Source organism: Mauremys reevesii, linkage group 9 (assembly GCF_016161935.1).
Source record: "Mauremys reevesii isolate NIE-2019 linkage group 9, ASM1616193v1, whole genome shotgun sequence".
NCBI classification, from domain to species: Eukaryota; Metazoa; Chordata; order Testudines; family Geoemydidae; genus Mauremys; species Mauremys reevesii.
Genome location: NC_052631.1, coordinates 10,739,542 through 10,754,876, shown reverse-complemented (window position 1 = coordinate 10,754,876; position 15,335 = coordinate 10,739,542). Strand labels below are relative to the sequence as shown.

General features: G+C 42.8%; 1 protein-coding gene across 3 annotated transcripts in view; it reads left to right on the top strand.

Annotated features, from left to right (window-relative positions):
* The window catches only part of USP13 (ubiquitin specific peptidase 13), a 77,789-nt gene that overhangs the window by 24,707 nt on the left and 37,747 nt on the right, over positions 1–15,335 (top strand). For all 3 annotated transcript variants that reach the window (XM_039487849.1, XM_039487848.1, XM_039487850.1), the window contains exons 3-6: positions 1,060–1,120; positions 10,079–10,200; positions 11,685–11,827; positions 12,075–12,259. In XM_039487849.1, the coding sequence (XP_039343783.1) occupies positions 1,060–1,120; positions 10,079–10,200; positions 11,685–11,827; positions 12,075–12,259 (511 nt within the window). The remainder of the gene's footprint in view (positions 1–1,059; positions 1,121–10,078; positions 10,201–11,684; positions 11,828–12,074; positions 12,260–15,335) is intronic.

Here is a 15,335-nt window from a genome sequence, read left to right as displayed (position 1 = left end):
TTTCCACCTGTTGTATCCTAATTTTACTATTTTAAAAAAATAATAAAAAAGCAACAAACAAATCCCACTTAAAGTAGCATGACATTATGTTACATGCTGTAAAAGATATGCTGGTGGCACAATAGCCACAAAAAACAAATCACTAAAGAAGTTTTAACAGTACATGGTTCTGAATAGCTTAGAAAGAGTTGTGGTTGCATTTGCTTTTACGCTTATGGTGCTGCTGGTATTCTTCCCATTGCTTTGTAAAGCACTTTGAATTGGCAAAAGCACTACCTGAAATTGAAATTAGCTCTATTGCTGGAATACCTGGCACACAGCTGTGCTCTGCTCGTAGGTTTTTGCCATCTTAAAACTAAACCAGTCTGCCTAGCATTGGTTTTCTGCATAGCCCCTAACGCTTACAGACCACTGTGATCACTTTCATTCACTTCAGTGGGCGCAGGCTCAGGCCCTCATTGAAGAAGCATTTATTTTAGATTATTTACTTTACATAACAGTCTGTTGGGCCAGCAGGGCCCTCCTGGCTGTTATACGTGGATTGATAATGGGAGGCAGAGTCTTTCACCTCTGGGTCATCATGTCCAGTCTACGTCCAGTCATTAAGCACTGTTGACATCTGATGGTGTGGGAGTATGTGTGAAATTACATAATGGTCCCATCCAGTTCTTAGGATGTGTGTGTGTCTCATTACCAGTGCTATCACAATTGGTCACTCACTTGACAGAGGGGAGTGAGTGGACATAGAGAATAAACTACTCTGGCTTCCGAAGGTGGTCCCACTGGATCAGGGTCGAGTCCCATTGGCGAGGGATATGAAGGAAGCGTATGCTTCTGCTACCCCTGCTGTATGTGTTCTATGGTTTGCTGTTCAGGGTTGAGAGTCTGGAACCTTTTACCAGCACTAAATTTGTACCTGTGCATCCCTACCCTGAAAACACACCAAATGCACACTGGCCTCTCTACCTGTCGGGAAGCTCCGACATGAGGCTGTTGTTCACTTATTGCAGTTTCACAGGTTCGATTTTTAACTGTATATTTTCTTTTTTTTCTTTCTAGAAGGTACCAGGAGCATCTGGTGGAGCTTTACCGAAAAGGAGGAACGCAATGCTATTTTTAGGTATTGTAAATAGCTGCTTTCACACAGTCCTTGTGTCTAACCCCAATTCATGTGCATTTGGGTACGCCTGCCGCTCCAGCATGTCTGCCTTATTTTGTTTTGTTTTTAAAACTGTTCAAAGTAGAAAGATTACAAATTTGTAAGTGTTTTCCGGTAAAAAAAATAAATATTATTAACGATCATCCCAAAACAGCCTCGCAGGTATTCTCAAACTGCTTAGGGTTTGTTAGACACCTGTCTGTCTACTTACATGTGCGCCATCACCATAGTATATTGCTTTTATAAAATGCTAATTTGGATTAACTGCTTATATAGGGCCAGTCTGGGGATCCCTGATTCCTGCTTGTCGCTCTCAGGAGTAGTCCCATTAACTTCTGTGGAACTATTGGTAACTGCTTATGAGTGTGAGTAAGGGGTTCCCATTCTGGTCCAGAGTAAATATAACTGTACATGTATACTGAACCTCTTTTAATAACACTTACACAATTCTATCTGCCTAACATCACTCCTTGCTCTACGAAAGCTAGGAAGTGAGGGAAAGAACAGGAAATCCCTAATGAGTTTCCTTCATCTGCCTCTAATCATCTTTCCATCAAACCGCAATTGTCCTACATATCAGTTGATTTATGCATCAACCAAGAAACGTTAGGACCCCATAAACTCATGCATTGGGACCCTACAGTATCAGCTCCAATCTACCCATTTCTGGGGCTTTTCTGGTGCATTTTCTGTGTACTTTTTCCTTTTCATGCCTTCCATGGGGTGGGGAGAGAATAGAAGCCATAATCACTACTGAAAGTAGCTAAGTAATTCTTCCTGAGGTGAAGGGGTTAAATGTTTTCGTAGCAAAAGCCAGCTCTTATAGTGGAAGGGGGAACAATAGCTTGGCATCCCACTGGAGCTGCTTTGGTCTGTGGAATGTGTTGCTGAGAGGATCGTGATGGATTCAGTAATTTTTATGTCAGGAGTCAGTTCTGAAAAAGGCGCCTGGAGAAAAGAAAGGGAAAGTTAGTGAGAGGAGAATAAACAAATGAAGGCCCCCTTTCTCTTGCAGATAAGAGGAAGGGGCTGTTAAAGTGGAGTTGGCAGGCACTGGTTTAAATGCTAGTTGCTAGCAGTTCATATTCAGAATAATTTTCAATTAACACTAAACGATTACAGAGTGGCTGCATAAGCTTCCGAAAGAAAGCAGACTGCCAAGCAGGGCTGCCTTGCAGTGTTAGTAATGCACATGTGAATGTGATGCACACAAAAAAGGCTCATAGAAACACAGGACCAAATTTTGTTATTGCTAATTTACTGCATGTGCATTTTATATGGCTTAAAGAGGGGCAGGAGTGATGCACCATTGCTCCTCTGCAGTTTGTTGCTAGAAGAGGGGCTTGAATGATCTAGGATTTGTGCCCTTTCTTTAAATTGTGCCCTTGCATTTGACTATTCTGATCCCATGCTGTTAGAGCTGTTCCAGAGGTTCCAACAGTCTTGGTTCCAATTAATCCTTGAAGGCCAGGGGAGTTATGCCAGTGATGAATTTGGCTCATTGAATTGTCACTGTTTACTCCAGGACCTTATGGATCTGAGGCATCTGTGGAGATTCTGCTCTCCTCTGGGCTTTGTCCTCCTTCATAGTCCTCTGCACAGCTGTTGCTGCTTGGGGATGAACTGAAACTCTCTTGATACTGTCTCATTTTAATCATTTAAGTGGTGTTTTTACAGCAGTGGTTAACACCTGTATAGCCCTCTGTAAAGTGCTTTGAGATCTATGGATGCAAAGGTGAGTAAATAAACATGATTATCTCCATTCACAAATGGGGGAACTGAAGGAGTAAGAGGTTAAGTGAATTGTGTGAGGTTGCACAATGAGTCAGTAGCAGAGATGGTAAGAGAACCCAGATCTCCTGACTCCAAGTCTGGTCCCCTATTCACTTGGCCATGCTGCCACTAGATGTTCTCTCATAGCTGTGTTGAGTTGCCAGACTTTCCATCATCACAGAACTTTATGTGCTGCTTTTGCTTGCTCATCTGAACCCAGAATTCCATGATAGAGGCTGACACCAAACTGGCAGTGATTGGTCAGCCAATGCATATACCTAGCCAGTCTTAGCTCACACAGGTAGTGGGGCTGCAATAGATGATCAGGTGACCTTCTGAGATAGGTTTTGGGTGTCTTGATCTGAGTGACTCCAAGCAGCCCTAGTGAAGCTGGCTTTCTGTACAGTCAGGCTAGTTTGGACACCTGTTGCACTGCTAGTTAGAATCCTCTTTGATATAAAGCTATTAAGGCTATTAAACCCCTTCCAGTCTCCTTTATTAGAAACATATCTTTAAAACTCCCATAGAATGGTTTCCAGAACTGCTGCTCTCAGAATAGAATGGAAATGAAGAAATCTGAAAAATTAGTAGGATCAAACCATTATGAGATTCTCCTTCCCAAAACACTGAAAAGAGCCATGGTAGAGGGTGTGCTGCCAGTTGTCTAAGTTAGAAACAAAATTTAGCCTAGGAAGGGAAGAGAGAATCTTTACTTTGAGTTTGCAAAAATGTCCTTGTGTGAACTTTGTGTGTGAAGGTCTCAAGCTTTCCCTGATGACATCTGGTTAATTGCTTCGGTGAACTTATTTGAAGCCAATGTGGCTAGTCTTCCAGACCATAAGGACCTTGCAGGCAAAATGTGCTTGTGCTCTATTTTCAATAAGGATATCTTTAACTTGTCTATTTATTTTGCAATGTTACCACCTTCTTAAAAGGGTTCAGTCAGCTAGCTTGTGGCTCAATATTTAGATTTTGTGTTCCTGTAAGTGTGATTGTACAAAATACAGACACCACTCTATGAATAGAAATGGTGATTTGAGGATTTAAACATTTCCCCTGTAGCATTGTGAACCTAAGTACAATAGAGTTGTGGCAGCACATGAGAACCAAAAGCGAAATGGGGTAAGAAGTGAGTGAAATTGTCACTTTCTAGTTTCATTACCCAAGCTTGAGTGAAATTCAGAAAGGTGGACAGACAGCATATATAATGAAAAGAAAATAACAGTTTACAAATATTGCAGTTTTAATAATTTGTTGTTTTAAATAGAGCCATAGGAAGGGAACCCTGACTACAAAACATGTTAACAACCATACTTACATTAAATCAGTATAACTAACCCTAACATTATTAGGAATACAACTAGAGATTTTAATTTTGTTAGCTTAGTTTCCTTTGCCTACTTGTAATGTTGAAGAAAATCCACAGTACAGCGGGAGTGGAAGTAATGATTATATTAACCATTATATTGTTAAACTGAGGTAAATATCTCATAGTAAAAATAGTACTTAATGCTTTACATCTTCAAAGCACTGTGCAAATATTATCCAATTTATAGTTAATGATTTAGTGGATCCTAGTGAGAAACATTGTAAAGTCTCAGCTGGGCTGCAGTTTGGTTTCCTTTCACCAGACAGGATGAAATGGCTGTAGAGTATATTTATTATTTATCTATTTCTTCTATAGCTTTGGTAGTGAGCTTGGTTCTTTACAGACATGTCTGAGGACAGAATCCTTGTTCCAAATGGCTTGCTATCTGAATAGACAAATGCTGCATTCATGATAATTTGGGGGCAGCTGGAAGGAATGATTTGAGGTTCAAGGGTCTGAGCCTCTGCCATTCAAGGCAATGGGATCAGGACTGAGCCCCAAATGAGACTTGATTTTCAAGACCCCTTTGTAGGGCCTCAGTATTGGTTGCAGACTCATTGATCTGTGTTATGAGGGAGCTGTCTGTCTCACACACAGGCATCACATGATGGATATCCTGTTTGGGGGTCCTGTCTGGGATCTAATTATGCCACTATTATTAGTGTGTTCAGTTGGTAACTCATCTAAATCTAATCTGGGCATGTCCAGTCAAGTGTTTCTCCCTTCTTTTCCCTCTGGTAGCTTAGTTTACGGCACTCTCTGCCACCAACTGCCCACTCAGCTGCTGTTTTCAGTCAGCCAGCGGCAGTGCACTTCTCGCTATCACTAGAGTGATGCTTATGAGCTGGGCCAGATGATGGCTGAGGTAAATTTACCCTGCTGACTGCTTGTCCAAAATAACAACCCCAGCCTGGCCTCCACTCAGAGCATTGCTTATTTTGCCTTCCCTTTCGTCCTCTCCCTCAGCATGCTCTTCATGACCGGTGGGTGCTCTGTTTTGATGACCACAATGTTTAATTGTGCCTATGACAGCCTCATAAAGCTCCTGGTCCCTTAGAAGGGAAATACATTGCCCTGTGTGGGTTCAGCATCAATGTGTCAGCCTTTCGGAATTGCTATAAACCAGTTGTCTGGTGGCTGTGTAAGACCTCAGAGCTAAAGTAAACTCATTACTACATAGGGGTTCCTGGGCTCATGGTATTCAGCCATCTTGAAATGCTGCCTTCACCTGGGAAGGGATTGTGTGGGAAAGGGGCTTCCCAGCATCCCTTGCCACTCACGTCACATTGATTCTAAATCAAATTTGCTCAATTTACAAGTAAAAAATAGATTTCCCCCCCCTAATTGCTGGCTTGCCAAACCTAACCTGAGTTCTGAAATTCAAGTGAGTTCTTTCCTGCTCACACATAATCCCCAGTAACAATTGTGGAAGGCAAATTCTACCCACAGTTACTCCAGGGCAGCCCTGTTCTCTCATAATAGAACATAGTTAATAGTTCTGTGGATCATATACAAAGTCACCGTCTCTCAGCTTTGTTGGCTCTGCGGAGTTACTGGAAATAAAAAGGAAAGAGAATTTATTTTTGTCATTGAACTAAACACTTCTGAACGTGCACAGGCCAGGGTTTTCCAAAGTGGCTAGTGATTTTGAGGTGCTCAACTTGACACCTTTTAAAGGGGCCCATCTTAAAGTGCTGAGAACTCACCCTCTGAAAATCAGGTCCCTTTAAGGTGTTAGTCACCCAAAGTTAGGCACCCAGAATGGCTAGTCACTTTTGCAAATCTTGGCCACGTGGAGCAGAAGTGTTTAGTGAGATGGTGCTGGTTTTGCATACTCCCTTTTCAAAGAACCACAAATTAAATCTTCATTCTTTCGCTAACACTGATGGAATAGTGTAAGTCTTTTTTGTCATGCTGCCTTGAAGTCAGTATGTCAGGCTTCTGAGATGATTGTATGGAGAGAAAGTAATTCCCTGGTCTTGTAGCAATCTGAATGGCATGAAGCCTTAAAGGATAAATTAAACTTCCCCTTTTCCCCTTCTTCACTGTAGCTAAAATGGTAGGATACTCTTATGTGCATCATTACCCTCATTGTCAAGGGATTGATTGCTAATAGGATACGGAGCCTTTCACCTCTAGGTTACCGGTTCAACTCTAGGTCAGGTCAATGTTACTGGGCTTGGTCAAAATGAGCTGCTAGGAGGGTGGTGTCAGTCTGGTTCTTACCCCCAGAAATAGGGTGACCAGATGTCTCAATTTTATAGGGATAGTCCTGATATTTGGGGTTTTTTCTTATATAGGCTCCTATTACCCCCCACCCCCCTGTCCTGATTTTTCACACTTGCTGTCTGGTCACCATACCCAGAAGAGCCAGCCGTTGCTATTTGTATATAGCAGATCATTAATGCTAGAGCTCTTTACAGATGTCTAAAGATATTGGCAATGATCAGAGTAAGCCAGTGGCTCTCAATCTTTCCAGACTGCTGTATCTCTTTCAGGAGTCTGATTTGTCTTGCGTATCCTAAGTTTCACCTCACTTAAAAACGACTTGCTTACAAAATCAGACAAAAATGTCACAGTACACTATTACTGAAAAATTGCTTACTTTCTCATTTTTACCATATAATTATAAAATAAATCAACTGGAATATAAATATTGTACTTACATTACACTGTATACTATATAAAGCAGTATAAAGAAGTCACTGTATGAAATTTTAGTTTGTACTGATTTTGCTAGTGCTTTTTATGTAGCCTGTTGTAAAACTAGGCAAATATCTAGATGACTTGATGTACCCCCGGAAGAACTCTGTACCCCCCCAGGGGTACATGTACTGCTGGTTGAGAATCACTGGAGTAAGCCATCCTCCAGTGCCCCCTGGTGGCTGATTGAAATGTATCGTTACAGGCTCCAAATGGGATGACTTGCCTTCTCCACACCTGTGTTGATATATGCTGGATATTTTAGCTGCTTTGGGGAACTGGAGCATAACACTTCTGGAATTACCTAGAGACACTTTGTGTTTAAACTGTTTAGCCTTATGGATGGTGGCCACTGTCAGTATCTTGGGCATTACTAAACTTCAGCATGGTTTGGTGCCACACACCTCAGTGGCTTGAGGTTGTTTGGTTTGATTTCTCTTTAAGAACAGATAAGTTATTTTTAGGTGCATTCTGGAAAAAAATAGGATTGTGGTTGGATCCATAGAATTCCTTCAAAATCAAGGGTTGAAATGGGAAATGTTAAAGAAGCGTTGGCTGTAGTGGAGTTATTGGGTGATCCATATTAGACTGCTGTGAAAGTGATTTGTAAGGAAAAGAATTATTGAGAGAATTGGCTAGCCAGGGAGTTGGTAATGGCTTAGTCTCTCCTCTCTAGATCAGTGGTCTCCAAACTTTTTTGATCGCACACCCCATCAGTAAAAATTTTTTGAGCATGCACCCCCTGCTCCTGGTCGAACTGTCGAAGCTCCAAAAAAAAAAAAAAAAAAGCGGCGGTGCTCCGGCGGCGCTCCTCCTGACGCACAGCCCGAAGGATCCTCTTGCGCACCCCACTTTGGAGACCACTGCTCTAGATCATCTATTTTAATCTTGCCCAGGTTGCTAGTGACTAAAGGTTGCTACTTTCTGTGGCTGTCTTTTCAGCCTATGTGCAATGGGTTGGTGGGGTTGGGCCAGTTGTTATTAGACAAGTGTTTAGATTATTAAAACCCAATTGGCACTAGCTGATCCTTGCTTGGCAGCCTCAGCAGAGAGCCATGGACTTAATGGAGCCTGGATTATTGTTGTCCCTAGAGGTGATCTCTCCAGGTCTGATTAAGGTGTATTAGGCCTGGTCTACACTGGGGGGGGTGGGTCGAACTAAGGTACGCAACTTCAGCTATGCGAATAGCGTAGCTGAAGTCGAACTACCTTAGTTCGAGTTACTTACCCGTCCTCACGGCGCGGGATCGACGTCCGCGGCTCCCCCGTCGACTCCGCCACTGCCGTTCGCGGTGGTGGAGTTCCGGAGTCGACGGGAGCGCCTTCGGAGTTTGATATATCGCGTCTAGATGAGACGCGATATATCGAACTCCGAGAATTCGATTGCTACCCGCCGATCCGGCGGGTAGTGAAGACGTACCCTTAGTGAGAGAGTTTGGGAGAAGCTCCTAATGATGCTGTTTATTCTGTGACTGTTCTGTGGATAAGTAGAGGGTATAATTTAACCTGGGCACCTTCCATCTTCACCTTACCCTAGGTTTCATACATTCCACATGTGCAGTGGTTTCTGCCAGTGGTTGTTTAACATTTAAATAGATCAGTAAAATTTATGTATGTGCCTGGAGAACAAATAAGGGCCAACGTGGGTCAGCTATTCACCACCTCAGACCAGATGTTCTCTTCTCCTGTGACAGTATCTGATCTGTAGAAACCTGATGTCTAGATGGATCCTGCTTCCATCATGTTGCTGGGAAAATGTCCATTGACTGCCATGAAAACTACAACACAGCCATGCTTTTACTTGTCACTCTCCTTATGCTGCTCCTTTTTGTGGCTTCATCTTATAAAATCTGCAAAGCATAAAGGAAGGGAAATGAAAGATGATACAAAAAGCACCCAGGTCTCTTGTAAATGTTACTACATGTTAACCCAGTTAATCTTGGGCATTTGATTTTCTATAATAAATAATACTTGGGACTTTTCAGCTGTGGATCTCAGTGTATCATCTTCTGTATTCATATGTGTCCCAGAAGTCACCAGGAGAGTAGGCAAACGGTCACTGCAACACCCATCAGCTGCTTTTATTCTACGTTCATCCGTTATTGGTTAGGAAGGGAAGTTACTTCACCGTACCCAAATTGCTCAGTATCATTAAGTTGGCCACCCACTGATGGGCAAATCACAGCCAACATTTCCCCAAGAGGCCCTCTGCTTTTGTGCATTTCCATTTTGGGGCATGCAGCATAATGTGAGACATGTGGGTCTTGATTTTCAGAGCTGCTGAGCAACCACAACTCCAGGGCAGAGGTGTGGGAGTGAATAGGAGGTTCATGTTCTCAACACCTCTGAAAATCTGGGTGGCTCAAGTTGGGGCCCCCAAAAATGAGGCATCAAACTTAAAAACCACTTTTGAAAGTGTTGGCCTCAGCTTCTCTGTACTTCACCTTCCTGATTTGTTTGTTATACTTCATGGGGAATGATGTGAGACTTTGATTATTCTTGTCTACAGGGAAAAGTGTTTTTGCTAAAATCTAAGGTGTGAATGTAAATTATATAGCTATACAGGTACAAACCCCAGTGTACACACTTTTATTACCATACGCGTGCCTTTTTTGGTTTAGTTCATGTTGCATGGGAAGGGGTTTAAGCTAAACCAAAGAAAGCCACTCTATACTGGAAAAAGTGTGTTCACATGGAGGGTCACATTGGTATGACTATATTGATATAATGGTTAAAACTTTCCAATACAGACAAAGCCTCAGTGTTTGTAAAGTGCTTCGAGACCTAGATGAAAGGTGCTGCCAGAATGCATTAGGTTCTTGTTCTTAATGAGTAACCCAAAAAAATACCAGGATCGTATCTACTTCCCAAAGTGCAATGTCCATAACAATACAACGATGTCTGCTGTACTCAGTGGCTAGCGCAGCTGTGATTGTGAATGAGTATTAACTCAAGATGGATACTTTGGTCCTCAGCTTTTCACCCCAGAGAAGTTGTCAGATTTTAGTCTAAAGATTTTTTTAGTTTCCTTAACAGTTTATCATCTCCTTCCCTTCTCTCTCTCTCTTTTGCAGATCTAGAAACAAATGGCGATTTAAACAATGACGATGTTGAGTATGAAGATGAAGCCAAACTCGTTATATTTCCAGATCACTATGAAATTCCATTACCAAATATAGAGGAGTTGCCAGCACTGGTCAGTGAGTGTGTGCTACTGGTGGCAGAGTAGGAATTGACTCCAAGTTCATTTTTATGGATACAGGGGGTTGTTTGCTCATGTGTATGTTGGTTATTTTTACAATTTGGGTCTCCCTCATCCCCTGCACACGGAAATTAGGCAAAGGGGAGGCATTTGAAAAAAATGTGACTTCCTGCATCTGTCTCTTGCTTTTAAGAACATAAGAAAGGGCGTACCGGGTCAGACCAAAGGTCCATCTAGCCCAGTATCTGTCTACCGACAGTGGCCAATGCCAGGTGCCCCAGAGGGAGTGAACCTAACAGGCAATGATCAAGTGATCTCTCTCCTGCCATCCATCTCCATCCTCTGACGAACAGAGGCTAGGGACACCATTCTTACCCATCCTGGCTAATAGCCATTTATGGACTTAGCCACCATGAATTTATCCAGTCCCCTTTTAAACATTGTTATAGTCCTAGCCTTCACAACCTCCTCAGGTAAGGAGTTCCACAAGTTGACTGTGCGCTGCGTGAAGAAGAACTTCCTTTCATTTGTTTTAAACCTGCTGCCTATTAATTTAATTTGGTGACCCCTAATTCTTGTATTATGGGAATAAGTAAATAACTTTTCCTTATCCACTTTCTCAACATCACTTATGATTTTATATACCTCTATCATGTCCCCCCTTAGTCTTCTCTTTTCCAAGCTGAAGAGTCCTAGCCTCTTTAATCTTTCCTCGTATGGGACCCTCTCTAAACCCCTAATCATTTTAGTTGCCCTTTTCTGAACCTTTACCTTCTTCCTTGTTCACTCCACTTATTCTGTCCTGTTCTATGGCCCATGGTTTATCTCTTAGAATCATAGAAATGTAGGACTGAGAACTTGTGTGCAAAGAACTTGTGTGCATGTTGATGTCATGTTATGCATTTGCTTAAATATCTTGCTGAGTCGGGTCCTTAATTCTAGCCAGATCCTTGAACTAGGCATAAACATTGACTCTGAGTTCCTTTAGGTTTGTTGCTACCAACTCTTACACCCAGCTAGCATTAGCCCCATCCGGACAATGGCCCACTCAGTTCTTTCAGGGGAAACAAAGAACCGTCAAGATTTTTTCCCTTGGGAAATAAAGGAAACTTTTGCTTGTTTTTCCAAATATCCTTTTCAGTTGGAAACGTATTCGTTATTTTTTGAGCCAGAACATAGAGGTCCTGATTCTGCCTTCAGTGATACCCAGGTGATGGACTTTACTGGGGCTGCACAGATGCAGCTGAGGGTAGAATGTGCCTGGGTTCATTTAGTGGCTTGGGAACATGAGGAGAGTTTATTTACAAAGGGAGAGACTTTCAGAGACACAAAAGACAGCTAGGAGCCTTACTCCCTATGGCTTTCAATTGTACCTAGCGCCCCTTTGACAGAGGCTTTTCAGCTTTGCCTTGTAAGAACTGTCGGATGGGTTAGTTTTTGAGTTTGACCTCCCTGCTTTATTTGGCTTCATTTTACAGGTAACAATAGCTTGTGACGCAGTCCTCAGTTCAAAATCTCCCTACCGAAAGCAGGACCCGGACTCGTGGGAAGAAGAGCTACAAGTATCCAAACACGCCAAAACGCTTGTACAGATAGACAACGGTGTTAGGATTCCTCCCAGGTAGGGCGCCAGGGTTTGTTTGTTTGTATGGCGACCAGCGTGCTTCAGAAAAAGGCTCACTGACAGAGCTGCCCGTGTTTTGTGACTTTGGAGGTCTGTGGTCCTAAGCCAAATGATCAGCTGTGAGACTCCCTTGTGCTCCACGTTGGTAAATGGTGGGCTTTTGTTTATGGACTCAAACGTTAGCATTTTGGGTTGTAGCACTGATTACTTTCTTTTGCTTTACTTTCAATGTTCCCCGTGGCAGTGGCTGGAAGTGCTCGAAGTGTGACCTGCGGGAGAACCTCTGGCTGAACCTGACGGATGGCTCGGTGCTGTGCGGGAAATGGTTCTTCGATGGCAGTGGGGGAAACGGACATGCACTGGAACACTACAAAGAGATGGGCTATCCCTTAGCAGTGAAGCTGGGAACCATCACTCCTGATGGTGCAGGTTAGTTGCTAGGTGATTTGTGCTCAGCTGCAAAGAAACCAAAATATACAACATACATCACAGCCTCTTTTATAGCCCAGAATAGCTGTATTTGTTAATAAACCTCTGTACACATCACACATTTTGGAGCAGCTGTGAGAGATGCAGATTTCATGGGGCAGATCCTCAACTGGTGTAAATTCACATAGCTTTATTGGTGCGTCACCAATTTACACGAGCTGGAATAGCCAAATCTTGTGTTATGTAGAGCTGATTTCCATGTCTGACAGCTTTTCTGTGCCTGTTTCTTGACAGAAAGCATTAGCCCAGCTGTTAGCTCGTGTGAACTGGACCAGAACTAGAATGAGTGAGATATATATGTGGGAACACGTATTGTATGTTGGTTTTTGGCTTTACATCTTCATGCTCTTTTAGTGCCTGTATATAGTCTAAACGTGGATAGGATATATCCTATAAATGTACTATCCATAGTAAATTGAGACACAAATATATGTGTATTGGGAGAGAAGGAACCAGGCTCTTGAAGAATGAAAGGTACACAATGTATTGCCATTTGTGTCACTCTATGTGGTGACTAACATAATTTTTCCATATTGGATAGCAGTAGGTTTAAGAAACAGATTTGTTACAGTTTCTTAAAAATTGTATAACTTTTTTGTAAATGTTCCCGAATAAGATGCAGGATTGATTTATAATACATATGATTTAAGTATACTGGAAACTTGGTTTTCTTGAAATGAAAAAGAAAACCTAAGAAAACTCTAGTTTTGCACCATTTCTTCTTGCATTTCCTAGCTGTGTTTTTACTGCTGGGGAAACATGATGAAAGCAGGATCTTTGTTTAGAAATTTACTAGATTATAAGGTCAGAAGGAACCATAATGATCATCTGGTCTGACCTAGCGCAGGACATAGAATTTCATCCAGTGATTTCTGCATTGATCCCATAACTTTTTATTCATACTAATGAATACTCATCTAGCCCGCAAACCTGATGTGATGTTTGTTAATTTTTGTAAAGTGCTTTAAGATCCTCACAGAAAAGGAGCTATATAATTGGTGGTGTTCAAGTATCCTCTGACATTCCACTGTGTTGCTGTGGAGAGGATTATGAACTGGGAGGATTAGACAGGATAGGGGCATGAGGAGCCGCAATTCCTAAGCAAAGAGATTCTGTTTTCATACAATTATCAGGAGGAAGTGTGAACAAAGAATATCAGTATGCACTAGAATTTGGTTTTTAGTGCTCATGGTTGTATAGATGAAAAATGACTTTCCAAAAGCCGTTTCCTGTTAAAGCTGGTGTATTTGCCCCTTGTATTTGTAATCCACATCAGTGAGGATTTGGTTGTAAGACATTTACCTTACATTTGAATGACCAGCTTTTCCTTGATTTCATCAAAGCAGGGAAAGAATTTCCCATGCTTGAATACCACTCAGCTGCAGGGAAAGGACACTACAGCCTGCGGGAGTGCCTGATTCAACCTGCTGTTGTATTAGAATGCCTAGCAAAATTCACTCCCCCATTCCCAGATGATTCCTTGTGCATGTCTGATCTTGGAAGTTCAGTGTTTTAACGACATGAATGTAGAGGTCGGTCTTGACCTATAGCAGGATTCTACTGTGTCTGCAAAAGAGTCTCTAAAGAGAATGTTTTTCACTGGTTGTCGGGTGCTCTTTAAGCAACAATACTAGTTTCCTGTCGCTGTTGTCCTTCCGCCCTCACCCTATCATCCGCCTCCTCTCTCTGGTCTCACTGGTAACAAAGGGCAGACTGTCATCCTTCTTCTGTGAATGAGGAGCAGCAGCTGTTCTGCATGGGTCTTTGTTTCTGTTCTGTCTGAAGTCAACTTTGCTTCCCTTCAGAAAAGATTCTCCCCTCCCCACTTGCTCACTTATTAATAAAACACTTCTCTTTATATACAGTGACAGTGGTAAATGTAATACTTTCTGTAGGGCTGGACTGTAACTCGACAATCCAGCCTGAGTAAGTGGCAGCATGCAGTTGCATTGCTCCATCTTGTTCCAGGGAGGGAGTAATCTATGAGCCCTTTTGCTGCTACAGCTTGCTTCCCCTCTGCACTAACTCAGGCGTGCCAAGGCTCCACCCACTCCCTGCCCACCTCCCCAGGATGAGAGTAGTAGCCCACAGATGGTCCATTTCCCCTCCTCCTTCCCCGCAGGCTCCAGTTCTACAGGTACCACATGCAGGGAAGTATGGGAGCTCCTTGCCCCCTGTTATTCTTCGCTGCATGGATGCACCGGAGGTCTCACAACTGAACCCATAGTGTCTTCTGGAGATTTCAAAGCACTGTACAAATAGCAACGAATTGCATGAGACACCCACAAAGCGGGTGGTATCTCCCCACTTTACAGCCCAAAGTCAGATGGCCAATCTGTGGCTGAGCCAGGAATTGAACCCAAGTCTTCTGATTCCCAGCCCAGGGCCTCAAGTGCAGCACGTTCCCAGATCCCTGTTTGTCTGGGCCTTTCAAACTCCTCCACTGCAGGACAGATTCTGCCACCTCCTTCAGCTCTCATAACAACATAGTTGTGTCCCATTTTTCTCCACTCTGGTGCCACATCTTTTAAACTGGCTGCAGGGCTAGAGGTGGTAATGGCTGGAAGCAGCATGTCCTGCTTAGCACAGACACAGATGTTGAATGAGCTGCTTCATGGATCCTTTGCATTGTCTGTCTCTGTCATGTAGTTCTCTAGGGCCTCCCTATGCAGCCAGCTCTCTAGGGTGAAACAGAGAGTCCTGCCCCCTGTGCCTCTGACACTCTACTATGGAATTGAGTGCTGCATCTGGAGCTTTATTTAGCTGCAGAACTTAAGACTCCAACAGAAAAGGATATTGGGATAGCATTCCATGCCACACAGTGTTCATCTTTCCATTTCTTCCTGCAAGCCCTCTGTTTTTGCTTTCCTTTCATTTCCACCCCAAATTTTTCTCATATTCTCTTGTTTCCAGTGTTTCTGTGGGGATCATCAGGGTGTCTTTTCTTCCACTCCCCTCCACCGTTTCCCACCACTGTGGCCTGGCTTTTCCTTGCCACCATAATTATTTCTTTTCT